At 41.1% G+C, this 14,135-nt stretch overlaps 1 protein-coding gene across 5 annotated transcripts; it reads right to left on the reverse strand.

Annotated features, from left to right (window-relative positions):
- Nucleotides 1-2,413: 2,413 nt before the first annotated feature.
- Nucleotides 2,414-13,791, reverse strand: LOC142596464 (dnaJ homolog subfamily A member 1-like). 5 transcript variants are annotated; one of them, XM_075725580.1, is made up of 8 exons: nucleotides 13,660-13,791; nucleotides 13,038-13,215; nucleotides 11,710-11,814; nucleotides 11,372-11,599; nucleotides 9,800-9,914; nucleotides 4,582-4,697; nucleotides 3,936-4,036; nucleotides 2,414-2,632 (listed from the first exon to the last, which is right to left on the reverse strand). In XM_075725580.1, exons 1-8 carry the CDS (start codon nucleotides 13,789-13,791, stop codon nucleotides 2,414-2,416), a joined length of 1,194 nt encoding a protein of 397 aa, XP_075581695.1. The 5 variants fall into 5 exon arrangements, with proteins under 5 accessions (XP_075581695.1, XP_075581694.1, XP_075581693.1 ...); XM_075725579.1 differs by having other exon boundaries at nucleotides 13,038-13,251; nucleotides 13,654-13,791; XM_075725578.1 differs by having other exon boundaries at nucleotides 13,038-13,251; nucleotides 13,645-13,791.
- Between the last annotated feature and the right edge of the window lie 344 nt (nucleotides 13,792-14,135).

Genomic DNA, 14,135 nt, shown 5'->3' on the forward strand with positions numbered 1-14,135 from the left:
CAAGTTGTTCTATCTTTGTGCGATACAACCATAGTTGTATATAGATAGCAATAAGAAGCAGTTGTTCTAGGTAGAATGAGGTATTTACAACTAACACAATGATGTAGAGAAATATAGGCCTGGTATGACAGCAGAGGCCTCCAAGAAGTGGAGACAGAGGATGCAGCACAGAGGTATACATGCATGGGATGATAAAGCATGGGGCACATGCTGGCACTGGAGATCCCACAGCTATAAACAACTCACCCATGGTCACTTAAAAAACCTGCAGACCTGGAGCTGGACAAAACTAGTTTTAGGGGTAACAAAGAAATAATATCTAAGTGGCAAGATATCTAGTAATTTTAGATGTATCCTGGAGCTGCAGAGCAATGAAGAAGGAGTAAGGTATAAAAACATGTTAGCAAATGTATAAAAGTGACCATGAGGGGATACTAGAGGGAGGAAGAAGAAACCATCAACATGAACATCATGTTTCTCCTGGCAAAGGACTCCAGCTGCTGACAACTCACTGTAACACCCCCCCCTCCCACCAGCAACACCAGCATCTGACCTTAGGGCTCAGAGAAGCAGTGAAAGAGTGAGCATAACACTAGGAAGAGATGTAGAAACTCTGTGTGTGTGTGTGTGTGTGTGTGTGTGTGTGTGTTGCACTTAATTCTACTATTACAACTTTTTCCTATATAAGTACTCTAGCTGCATTATTATTCTCTGTTTTTTTCCTGTAATAATTAGATCTAGACTAATGATAATGGTTCAATTAGACTGTTAAGATTTCCATGATACTAAAAATAAGTTATTACATTTACATAATTTAAATAAAAATATATGATATATTAAACATATATAAAAATAATATATATAAATATATGAAAATAAAAGTTGTACTTCCTCTTTAGCCATAAACAAGATTTTGAATGTAGCAAGTCCAAGAGCTAGAAATTGCATTCTATTCCTTCCCCTGCCTGAAGAGAATTGTCCCACTGATAAGGCAAATGCTCCTATCGGTCACATGGGCGTAGCTGACTATAAACTCATCAATGGTAATTTGGAAAAGGAATTTGGCTTGCAAAATTTCATTCTGACCAGGTGGAATATGCAGAGAGTTCTTTTGAACTCATCTATATTTTGACCTCTAATCCGTAAGAACCCAAAATAAGAATTCCACTTGAGACAAGGATCACATAAATAGTTGCCTTCATAAAATAAAGGCCATAACACTTATGGGAAGAACTAGCCCAAGGAGCCTGCTCCAAGAGCTCCTTTCTTGACTAACCCATTTTTCCCCAATTTTCAGGGATTCTCAAAGGGGAGGGAAGCATTATAACAGGAAAGCAGACACCACTTCCCAGGACCGATGGTAGACCAGGACTAAACTACTGTGCTTGAGGTTAAGATTGGACCAGTCTTCTCGGCATGGTCTATAAAATAGCATATTTGTACTAGGATTAGCAGTCTAGAACTGAGTTTTCTTAAACTGAAAACTGGTCTAAGAAAAACAACATTGAAAAAATGTTAGAGTTACATTGAAATTTTTCATCTACAATGATTAGAACATTCAGACAGAAACAAGTTAAAATAATACCTCTCTGCTTTTCTCCTCTACAGGCTCACCTATTCCTATGACCACATCTGCTACTGCTTTACTTAACACATCACTATAGATTACATGATTTCAATAATGAAGGTGAAAGTCAAGCTTCACATGGCAGTAGGTCGACACAGATTCCATATTTTAGTCATGAACAACCTACATTGGCTATACACAGCATAGCACAGAACAGTATTTAAGTAGCAGCTGGTTAGAAACAAAAAGTTTTACAACTAGCTCACTACATCAGGACTAAAGTTGGCAGACCAAGAAACTATTAATTCTTAAATAAACTGGTAAATCACACAAGTTTAATGGACATGAAAAAAATTAAACAAATTTGTGTCAGGTTCACGTATTACACATTTGCATTATAGAGCAAGTTCTGATTTGACAAACAGCAGTGCAAATCCAAAAACTGTAGATATATCTTGACATGAATTAGAAATACTTGTGTGTCCTTTAGTAAACTGCAGCTCTACAGAGCATCAAGAATGCTACAGAACCTTAGTCTAAGACCAGGCACTTGAACACAGATGCAAGAATTGCAGATTTAGTCAAGAAAACTATTCCAGACTGCTTGTCTGACAGACAGTGTTTGTGACCAACTTGATCTGCACTTGCATCCTGGAGCTTTATACAAATTGCAAAGTCAGTTTTCATATTACCACTTTGATGTCTTTATGCTTTTAGAATGAACTATAGCTGAATTCAACAGCAACAAAAAAAAATATCAGGAAGTGAGGGTGAATCACCTATAGTCCTTCACTTGTCTACTGACGCATATAAAAGTGGCATCACAGTGGTTATTAACTGGCCCTTTTAAGAAGTCTGACATTGAACAGCACCTCCAGGGTGATGCTCATCATCTTCATAGGCTTCTCCATTATAGCAACGTCTTCTGTCTTGAGCTGGATCAAAGTCCATTAAATCCACTTGTTCCATTTCCTCAGTTTCTTCTACTTCCTGCCTTGCAGGTAGCAGTTTTTCCAGCAAATACAACTTATCTGAGGAGAAGAAGCCACTACCTGGGAAGTTCACCTGAAATAAAAGAGCTGCAGTTACTGAATTTGGCTCTAACTGGCCTATCTCACTTACTACAGGTCAATTATCTGCCAGCATCAGCTTTATAATTACAGAAGACTTGAAAACCCATTGCTAAGGAAATAGTTAGGTCACTTGCCAGTCTTCCACATCCACCAAAAGTACATTTCTACCATATTTGGCAACTTCACTGTCTTGGCTAGTTCAGTCTTTTTTCTGGCCCAGACTGCCATATTGAAAGGGCTAAAAAAAGATATCCTCAGCTAAAGCCAGAGTAGGGGGACACAGCAGTTAGAGATTAGCCTGATTCCCCTCCCATCAGTACTAATGAAACTCTCTTCAGCAATTACAATTAACTAGCTGATCCCCTTGCTCCAATACAAGGTCAGTTATATTTCAGTTCTTCCTAAGACACATTGGAGATCAAAGAACATGTCAAACATGAAAATTCATAGGATACCCAAACAAGTTATTTCAGTACTTAGTATATTTTCAGTAAAGAGCTATTGAGAAATGTCACGGTTTAACCCCGGCCGGCAGCTAAGCACCACACAGCTGCTCACTCACTCCCTCACACTCAGAGGGATGGGGGAGAGAATCAAAGAGTAAAAGTGAAAAAACTTGTGGGTTGAGATAAGGACAGTTTAATAGGCAAAGCAAAAATTTTGCTTTGCTTGCACACACAGTAAGGAATTCATTCAGTACTTCCCATGGGCAGGCAGGTGTTCAGCCATTTCCAAGAAAGCAGGGCTTCATCACGCATAACGGTTACTTGGGAAGACAAATGCCATCACTCCGAATGTCCCCCCCTTCCTCCTTCTTCCCCCAGCTTTTATTGCTGAGCATGACATCATATAGTCTGGACTATCCCTTTGGTCAGCTGGGGTCAGCTGTCCTGGCCATGTCCCCTCCCAAGTTCTTGTGCTCCCCCCCAGCCTACTTGCTGGCAGGGCAGTGAGAGAAGCAGAAAAGGCCTTGATGCTGTGTGTAAGCACTGCTCAGCAACAGCTAAAACATCCCTGTGTTATCAACACTGTTTTCATCACAAATCCAAAACATAGTCCCATACAAGCTACTATGAAGAAATTTAACTCTATCCCAGCCAAAACCAGTACAAGAAAGAATTGGATACTTTCTGTCTATAGCCTTGTGCATTACATTAGGTTATCTGACCACACTGCAAAAAACGCACTGAACAAGACACTTGATGATTAGTGTCTCTTCTTGCTTGAGTTATTACTTAAAGTTGAAGTTTTGTATGTTCAGTGTTAAGCTGTACCATGGAAGTTGATTCACTTACCTTGAACTCTATGATTAGACGTCCTTTTTCATATGGCCTACGATATATTGGCATACCTTCATTCAGCACACATTTAATATCCCCATGTTTGACAGTCTGGCCTTAAGTAAATAAAAAAATAAGAAAAAAAATATCCAGGCAGGCAAAATAAGCAATTTTAGTTTCAATTCCTTTCAGTATGCATTTGTGCAGCCTTGTAAGCTGTGTTTCAACAACTATACCGATATCCTGTAGTCTAATAGGGACCTACTGCCTGATAGCTTTTGTGTAGGAGAATAGGTACACATCTATGCTATATTCTACCATTTTGTATGCTTCTCAAAGGGAGCATACCTATGAACATCAAGTATGCCGTGAGTTCCAAGTCTGAAAAATTTATCTTCAGAGACCTTGAGTATCCTCAGGATATCAGCACATCCATGAAGTAAAGTTTGTTACTGTGTCATATGAAGAAACATGTAGTTACTGTTACCCACTAAGGAAAACTTTTATTTGTTTAAAGCTCTCTGCTGTAAAGACTTGGGGGCGGGGGGAGAAGTAGTATTTTAAGGATCAATCCTTTCTGCTCCTCTATGCTAACTGCTTGCTTTTCAGCTTACATTTGCTGGATGTACAGATTTTTAGCACAAAGCAAAACAACACTTACCAGGATGAGAAGTAATAATTATAGTTCTATTATCCAGTGTTGTGATAGGTTTTTGAAAGCCACACAGTGCTTCAACCAGCTGTATATCCATGCACATAACAAGGTCTTCCCCTTGCCTATGGTAGAACCAAGCAACAATAGTCAGGAGTGGGGTAGGGGAATAGGAAGAATGAGAAGGACCATGCCTAACTCAGGTATTAAATTTGGTAAAGACAATAAAGTTGGAATCTTAGTATTAAGAAGCCTGACCAGTAAAATAGAGAACATTAACTATTAACTAAGCCAACTACTTCAGGGATAATACCTGCAATAAGAGCCATTTACTACTCAAGGACAGTTATTCAAAAGTTAACACACCCCCACCCCACCCCACCCCCCCAAACCATATCACATGCAACAGCATTCGGTTTCATTTCACTATGCTTTCCCCCTTCTGGGAAAAGGTTTGTCTCGGCCTCCAAACTTCTGCTGCTGGGACAACTAATCCCTTCTTTAACATTGTCCAAATTAGACAAAAATTTGCACAATATTGTCATATATTAGCACAATCACCTAAAGAAACAAGATGCATCAACACTTTTTTAATCAATCTGTTTTATTCTTCTCCAGTATCATTTTTGGCTTTCAGATGTTGTGGGCAACACTAGGGATCTAATATGATTTTGTACCTTCTTCCTTCTACTTAGTTACATCTTCTACTTAGTTACATACACCATTAGGGGAGACCAACTTCCCTGAGATCAGGCTGCTGCCCTAATCTGGTAAAGATGATCTTTGACTAATTTAAATATCCTCACTTCAAGAGCAGATGCCTAGGGAAGAGTACAAGAGCAAGGCAAGCACACAACACCGCCCCAGAATACACTTGGCTTCCAGCCCTTATCAGGACACCTCAAGGACTTTAACCTGGAAGTGTAGTTTTATTTTTTCCCTCCCTTTCATGAAATCTATTGATGGCTATCAACCATCGACAGCATCTTATGCCAAAGATTTCCATATCTACATACAAAGCGCCACTTCCAGTTCCGAACCTCACAGAACCACAGAACAGTTGAGGTTGGAAGGAACCTCTGGAGGTCATCTGGTCCAGCTCCCCTGCTCAAGCAGAGTCACCTGGAGCAGGCTGCCCAGGACCATGTCCAGACAGCTTTTGAATATCTCCAAGGAGGGAGATTCCACAACCTCTCTGGGCAACCTGTTCCAATGCTTGGTCACCCTCACAGTGAAAAAGCATTTCCTTATGTTCAGACAGAACCTCCTGTGCTTCAGTTTGTGCCCACTGCCTCTTGTCCTGTTGGTAATAGCAACTGTAGCATCTCAAGTGATACTAAGAGACAGACAACAGTTGCTCCTACACAAATTCTCCCTCTTCCTTCCTCCCCTCTATTTCTACAAGGAAGGATCTACTTAAAAAAAAAAAAAAAAAATCATTGTCCACATAGAAGCTATTCTATCTTTTCCTCATTACCCTTCTTTAAGATTCTCCAGTTCTACTGTATCTTTGTGTACTGGGTCTGGCTGGGATGGAGTTAACTTTCTTCATAGCAGCCTATGCGGTGCTGTGTTTTAGATTTGTGACTTACTTTCACCTATTAAACTGTCTTTATCTCGACCCACAAGTTTTCTTGCTTTTGCTCTTCCTATTCTCTCCCCCAGGATGCTGGGGGGGGGTGGGGGCGGGGGGGTGGTGTAAAGCAAGCAAGCAAGCAACTCTGTGGGTGCTTGGCTGCTGGCTGGGGTCAACCCACCACACTTTACAATGTAAAATCTGCATTAGATGCAGCATTCAAGGTGCAGGCACACCACAGATTTTTATATAGACAGCAATTGGTTTTGTTGTCATCGCCCCATGTGTCCCCCCTGGAATTCCTAACATTTTACTTGCTTCTTAGCATTGAGATGATCTATTCATAGACCTGTTACAACCAACATTTTGGTACTGCTGAGATCCCACTATTGTGCAAGTATTTAAGTTTATGCACTTCATTTTACATTTAACATTCAACTTAAATTGTCATGTTTGTTGCATTATATCATGCAATCATGTAAAAAGTTCACTGTAAATCATGTAAAAAATCACTGTAAAAAGTTCTGTATCATCAAGTCACCACCTCAGAGTTTAAATGAAATTAAAAGTCCACAGTGTAGCTCCTTTTAGGACTCATTTGGGGTCTCATCATGTTTCTTACCTGGTTTCCTACTTTTTAGCCAGTCATTTATCCATGTAATATTCCCTTCCACTCCTCAGTGGTTTAGTATATTCAAAAACCCTTTGCTGAAGAATTTCATTTAATGCCATTTTAGCAATTCAATGGATCACCTGGATCTCCCTAGTCTGCAGTAAACACCACTGCAAGTGTGAAAGCTTGAGCATTTCTGCTTAAAGAAATCTTAATTTGAAACTCTTCAGCCAAAGAGTTAAAATTTTCTGCTATTAAAAAGAATAACCTGAAGGTTACTGTAGATGAAGTAGATACATTAATTTTAGTGAGACTGAAAACAAAACACAGAGAGCTCAGAACTAAACTTTTATTTCAAGAGAAGTCAGAAACAACTCTTGACTTCACTAATCAGTTTAACATTAAGAGAAATTTTAACATGGAGAAGGGGACAGCCTGAATGCTTAAGAACACTCAATCATGTGTTGTAAGGGGGCCTTTTAAACGCAGCTGGATAAATTATCAAAGAATCATGGAATAGGTGAGGCTGGAAGGGACCCTTTGGAGGTCTCTAGTCCAACCCCCCTGCTCAAAGCAGGGTCAACTAGAGCAGGTTGGTCAGGGCCGCGTCCAGTCAGGTTTTGAATAACTATAAGGATGGAAACCCCACAGCTTTTCTGGGCAACCGATTCCAGTGTTTGACACCACCACCCCCCAAGTAAAGAAAAAAAAAAATTATTTGAAGTGGAATTTCCTGTATTTCATTTCAGTCCATATGTACCTGTCACGGTTTAACCCGGCAGGCAGCTAAGCACCACACAGCCGCTCGCTCACTCCCCCCACTCCTTTCAGGGTGACTCAAGAGTTGCTTTCTGAACTTCCTTACCACCAGACCTTCAGAGGGAGTGTAGGAGACTCTGAAGGAGGCAACTGAGGCACAGGAGAGATGATTCCCTTACAGACTTCTTTCAATAGCCAGCAGTGTGCCCAGGTGGCCAAGAAGGCCAACAGCATCCTGGCTTGTATCAGGAATAGTGTGGCCAGCAGGAGCAGGGAGGTGATTGTCCCCCTGTACTCGGCACTGGTGAGGCCACACCTGGAATACTGTGTCCAGTTTTGGGCCCCTCACTACAAGAAAGACATTGAGGTGCTGGAGCGTGTCCAGAGAAGGGTAACGGAGCTGGTGAAGGGTCTAGAGAACAGGCCTTATGAGGAGCGGCTGAGGGAACTGGGGTTGTTTAGCCTGGAGAAGAGGAGGCTGAGGGGAGACCTTATCGCTCTCTACAACTACCTGAAAGGAGGTTGTAGTGAGGTGGGTGTTGGTCTCTTCTCCCAAGTAGTTAGCGATAGGACGAGAGGAAATGGGCTCAAGCTGTGCCGGGGAGGTTTACATTGGATACTAGGAAAAATTTCTTCACAGAAAGGGTGGTCAAGCATTGGAACAGGCTGCCCAGAGAGGTGGTGGAGTCCCCATCCCTGGAAGTGTTCAAAAAACGGGTAGACGTGGCACTTCGGGACATGGTTTAGTGGGCATGGTGGTGTTGGGTTGATGGTTGGACTGATGATCTTAGAGGTCCTTTCCAACCTTAATGATTCCTAGTTTTTACTTTCATTAAAAATGATCCAGCCACCAAGCCAGGAAACATGAACTTGCTACTCTACCCTTAATTGGTTTAGTGTGGACTTGGTAGTGTAGGTTAATGGTTGGACTGGATGATCTTAAAGGTCTTTTCCAACCTAAACAATTCTAGGATTCTATTCTATGATTCTATACCAAGGAACATCTAAGGACGTTAAAGCTGAAGCCAGTGCAGGGGGATGGGCATCAATACTCCAGTACAGTCAGAACTTCACGTCCCAGGTAACAATAAATTCATGGACCAGACAGACCCTTTGACACAACTGCCATGAAGGTTCCGATTCTTTAATCTGTGATGTTCCATTAATGCTGGAAGCTGCTAACAGTAGTATTCCATCTGTCCTGCCTCAGCACAAAGTTTTGGCACCAGCTTCTGGAGTTAAGCACCATACAAGACTGCTGATCGGATTGACTACAGGCTACACTAGAGCCTTTGACCTGTCATTCCTACTTACATGGACAAAGGGATGAGCTGTTAGACTATGTGCCCCCACCTTAAGAGACTTCCTAAATTAATTGTTCCCCTCATGAATGCTCTGATCAGCAGTTAGTTGCACTTGGTACCTACTGCTCATCTTCTAGAGGTGGCCAAAGCGCTGCTTTTTCCAGAAGAGAAGCTACTACATGACAGACTCATTCCACAAAGTAATTTGAAACAATGGACTTTAACACAAAGCAACATTGTTAGGCAATGTGAAGTACTTGACACTAGCTGACACTACCCAGTTCAGTTTCACTTCCACAAATTATCAGTCCTCTCCATTCCTCATATTACTCAATGCATTCAGGCAAGGAAAACACATAGGAGGCAGATCACCTTGATATTACGCATATAGGATGCACACTTCTGACCATAAGGTGGCCATAAACAGGATCCTGAGAAACAGCACAAGCACTGAAGCTTGGCTTCAAGGCAGAAGAAACTACATAACAAGCAGTTGCCTATGCTAGATCAGTTCGGTATTGGAAGACTTTCATAGGAGGAAGCAAGAACAAGAAATTAGTAAGACAAGAACTGCTACAGATATTCACAGTTATTAAGAAACAATTATTTCCCAACACTGGTAGTCCTCAGAAGTTTGTGAATTCCCAATATCCATAACTCCCTTAGGTTTGTCTTACTTCCTCTCCCACCCCCAGAGAAAGAAAGAAAAACTCATTCCAAACAACCCAAAAAATAAACCATATAATCACAAACCTCGCACATTTAGAGCACCAACTGCTTTGATTAGTTCTACCAGTACTTCTATAAATATGTCAATATCTGACAGCCCAAACCAACTCACAAGTGAGCTCTAGACATATAGTCCTATCTGACAACATTTCCAGTTACTAAAAAAAGCCAGTGGTAACAGAGGAAACTTGAAGACAAGCATCTCAGGAGCATGCATAAAGACTCATAAAGACTCATTGAGTTTACCTTGTAAGTGTAGGGTGATCTTTTTGATCCAAGATGATAATTATGTCCCCTGGCTCTAGTCCTGGCTCTTGGTCCCCTTCACCATGGAATGTTATTTTCTGACCATCCTTCATTCCTATTGCAGAGACCACATATTTCAGCCTTCCCCCCCCCCCCCCCCCAAATGTAACAGTGTGAAATATTTTAATAGGCACTAGCTTGTACTAGGATATTACTGAACCTTGAGATTGCAACATTAGGACCTTTGCTTGAAGCAAGTATCTTACCAACTCATCTTTCCAAAACATGTTAGTACTGCCAACTTGAGCTATGTTTCATAAGCATGAAATCCCATTCTAGTAGAAATTAGTCACCTGCCAAGATAAAAATCCTTGAGGAAAATATTATCAAGATGGCTTCTATCATATGCACAACCACTACAGAAGAGCCATAGAAGGAATGCTGCACACAAAGCTTGCTTTAAGAAGTTGACAAGTCTCTTAAGTCTGTGGCAGAACTACTTGAGAAAAAAGAACTCAATGCCTTCAGTTTAGGAAGCACTCTTCCTAGGAGTATGACTGTCACTCAAGAAAGCAACTTCACCTACAGAAGGGTTATTGCACTACTAATTGCCTCATGCTACCTGGTAGAAAACCAGGATGACAGTAGTTATTGAAAAGAGCAAAATTTTGACTTTTAAAACAGTGTTTAAAAATATCAGTGATATACTCTTGCCAAGCTTCAAGTTTAGTGTTACTATCATATTCTTCCTCTTAAAGATGAGACATTACATAAAGCATGCTTAAGTAGAGATGTAAAACAGCTACTGATTACTGTTAGATACAAGCCTATTGTAAGCCACATGCTTGCCAATGCATTTTATCTTTCAACTCCAACTCCTCCAAAGACTGCTCCCACCTACTTTTGAACAGCCTATTCTGAAGAAAAGCGTTTGCTGCTAAATAGCCTCACATTCCTTTATCATTCTGGGGATTTAAATTCTGAATTAAGTTTTGCCAGACATAAAGGACACAGATCAGAACACCTGTACTGCACAATGTCATCAGGGTGACATAACAAAATGAATTCTAACCATTATAGGCTTAGCAATGTCTTCACACTTCAGGAGACCTGGTCTTCCCCTTCACAGTAAAATGCCATAAAAGTGATCAGATTCTGTAGGGTCTCCAAAATGTCAAGATAACAGTTAAACTTGCTTAGTAAGCTAAGTGATGTATTCGCTTTTTATCAATCCAATTAACTGGTCAGCATTTTTGTTTCTGAACCTGCTCTTATGGAGATTAGTTCACTACTTGCATCATTACAAGCTTTGGAATTAACACTTAGTAATGTATATAGTAAGTGGGCAGTAATACACAAGTAATCCCTCTTGCTTAAAGGCAAGTCTACCTTTAAAGAGTAGGAACAGGCTATTGTACTGAATGCATATCCAACAATGTTACTCATTATAACAAGTGATCAACACCATGCATTTGCTGAAGCTCCTGTTTTAGTGCTTAAAAAACCCCACAAACCACCAACCCCAATGACAATCTATTTAAATATAATACTCCAAGTTAGTAAAACCCTTACCTTTGTCAATGTGAACTTCTAGAATCTTCTTCTCTCTAACAATTTTTCTGCCAGTGCAGTTCTTGCACCGGTCCTTGGGGCTGATACGCTCCCCATGCCCCTGACACTCCATACATACAGACTGAATCTGTTGCACCATTCCTGGACCAATTTGGTGAATTCTGATTTGCATGCCTGTGCCTCTGCAATTAGGACAGCATTCTATTGCACCCTTCCTACCACCACGACCTGATGACAGAGTGAGAATCAAACAGTTATATTTCCAGAAGAAACTAGAAAGTCAAAATACATTTGGAGCTTCAGAAATAACTAATGTCTAGTTTTAGCGTTGAAGTTACCTTCACATTTGTCACAGATCACATTCTTTTGCAAAGCCAGCTTTCTTGTTGCACCATTATACAGATCTTCTAAGCTTATTGACAACTGATGAACAACATTTTTGCCTATAAGGGAAGGGGAGGGGAGGGAGGGGAGAGTATATTTATTAAAATTTGATAGCTTGAACCCAAAATTATAAGTTTCCCATGCTACTATGTTCAAATCGCATTAGAATAATTCTTTAAAAGCTTTAACACTTCCTATTTATCTACTTCGCCTGTTATCAATAGCTTTTTCCTATTTAATCTTACAATTATGTAACAATTATCATTACTTTCTTAGTAATCTTTTTCAAAAGTAGCCAGAAGACTCCTCCATGAAAATATAAGCAATAATAATAAGAAAAAACTACACTGAGATTTAGGTGTAAGATTTTAACTTTGTCTAAAGGGTAAAAAGCCAATGCAATACTACCACCACCCCTACCCCCCCCTTCCCCCCCCCCCCCGAAGTTTCCCAAAACAGTTGGGCAATTGGATTTTTACAGTAAGGAAGTGTTTTTGCCAAGTAAAGTTCTAATCAAATCCATGGTAAGGCTAACAAGTTCTTGCTTACTGAAAATGTTTTGCTACATGAAGTTGTATGACATTTTGATATAAGACCTTCTTTTCTTTCATTTACCAGCACTGCATATGAACTAAGAAGTGATATAGTCAGCACTGCTCTTTAACACAGTTTTAAAATTAATATTGACATCTTTGCTGATACTATTGGTCTGAACTTCAATTTGGATCAGCATTTTAGCTTTACTGCAGCTTTAACCCAATTCCACCAGACAGTACAGAACAAGGAGATCTCATAAATGAAAACTGCTTTGTTCACTTTATTTATATGTTGTTACTTTTAACTAAGGTCTTTCAGCTAGAAGTGATTTAAAAACTCAGATTTTGACAGTACACTTGCGGTACCTTAGTTACAAAGTAAGATACTTTACCATCCCAATCCTGTTCTATGCTATTAAAAGCTAGGCTTATCCTTAGATAAAGGCTTCCCAAATGCAGAGTCTAGCTAGGTATTAAATTAACATAAGACAACTCACAGATCTAAACTACCAGTGTATAAAATTAGTACCCTTCTCATTACACAGGCACCCCTTTCCCTACTCATTTTAGGCTTTAAATACTAACAACAGTTTTATACGTTTTCCAGAATACAGCTATAAGATCATTTTAATAGCCTTGATGCAGTCTTGCAAGCCACACTATTCACCCGAGGCAAACTTCAGCACTTTCACCTACAGTGGTCATACTGTTTAAGTCTAGGGCAGCATCAGAAGTAGGAATATTACCTCGTCTCTCCCTTTGCATCCTCCCACCACCTCCAAAGAACAAGTCAAATAGGTCCATGGGTGACCCAAAACTACTACTGAAGCCACCCTCTTTGACAGCCTGCTCGCCACCTTTATCATACAGATTTCTCTTCTTCTGGTCAGACAGTATCTCGTAGGCTTGGGAAATCTGTTTGAACTGTGAAAGATGCACATTAACCCTCAGATCCCAATCCTTAAGCAGCAACAGCCCCCCTAGGAGTCCATTCTCCCCACCCCCAACCTGACAATCCTCCCTCAAGTGCCCATTTCCCCCCCCCATCAAGTCCAACCAGAACCCCTCTTCTCTCCACCAGGGGCTCTCATTCCTACCAACCTCCCCCACAGGGTCCCTCAATTTACCATTAGATCCCTCCCCACTCCAACCAGGCCCCTGGCAAGAGAATGCTTCCCTCCCCACAGACAATAGGGTCCCCCCAAACCAAACCTCTCCCCTCCAAAAAGCAGCAACAATATCTGGAAGGGTCTCTATTAATCTCCCCATCCAAGCCCCTCGCTCCAGTCAGCCCCTAGACAAAAATCAGGGGTGACCCCCCCAACCCCTCAGCAGCTTCAGTCCAGCTCCCACTCCCTCAACACTAACCTTCTCACCCTCATTGGGGTTCTTATCAGGGTGATATTTTAAGGCCAGCTTACGGTACGCCTTCTTCAGCTCCTCAGCAGAGGCACTGGGCTTCACCCCCAGCACATCATAATACAGGGTCTCCTTCACCATGGCGACAGACCTACAAGAACACTAAGCAATTAATTAAAACACCAACCCCCTCATCGAAGGAAAGAACCAAACCACACTACACAAAATCTAGAACTTACAACTCACAACCTTTCTGGAAAATTCCAAACTAATATCCACATCCGGGGAATTTTTGAACCGACAAAAACCCACCCCCGGAAACCCCACCCTCTTAGTTGTTTGGGGGGTGGGGAATCAAAGGGAGGAGACCTAGTAACAGGCTACGAGTCGGTCATGCTGCGATTACCTCACTAGACTACAGTTCCCGGCAAGCACTGCGGTCCACCCAAAACTGCAACTCCCAAAACACACTGGCCCTCAGCCGC

This window comes from Pelecanus crispus, chromosome W (assembly GCF_030463565.1).
Source record: "Pelecanus crispus isolate bPelCri1 chromosome W, bPelCri1.pri, whole genome shotgun sequence".
NCBI classification, from domain to species: domain Eukaryota; kingdom Metazoa; phylum Chordata; class Aves; order Pelecaniformes; family Pelecanidae; genus Pelecanus; species Pelecanus crispus.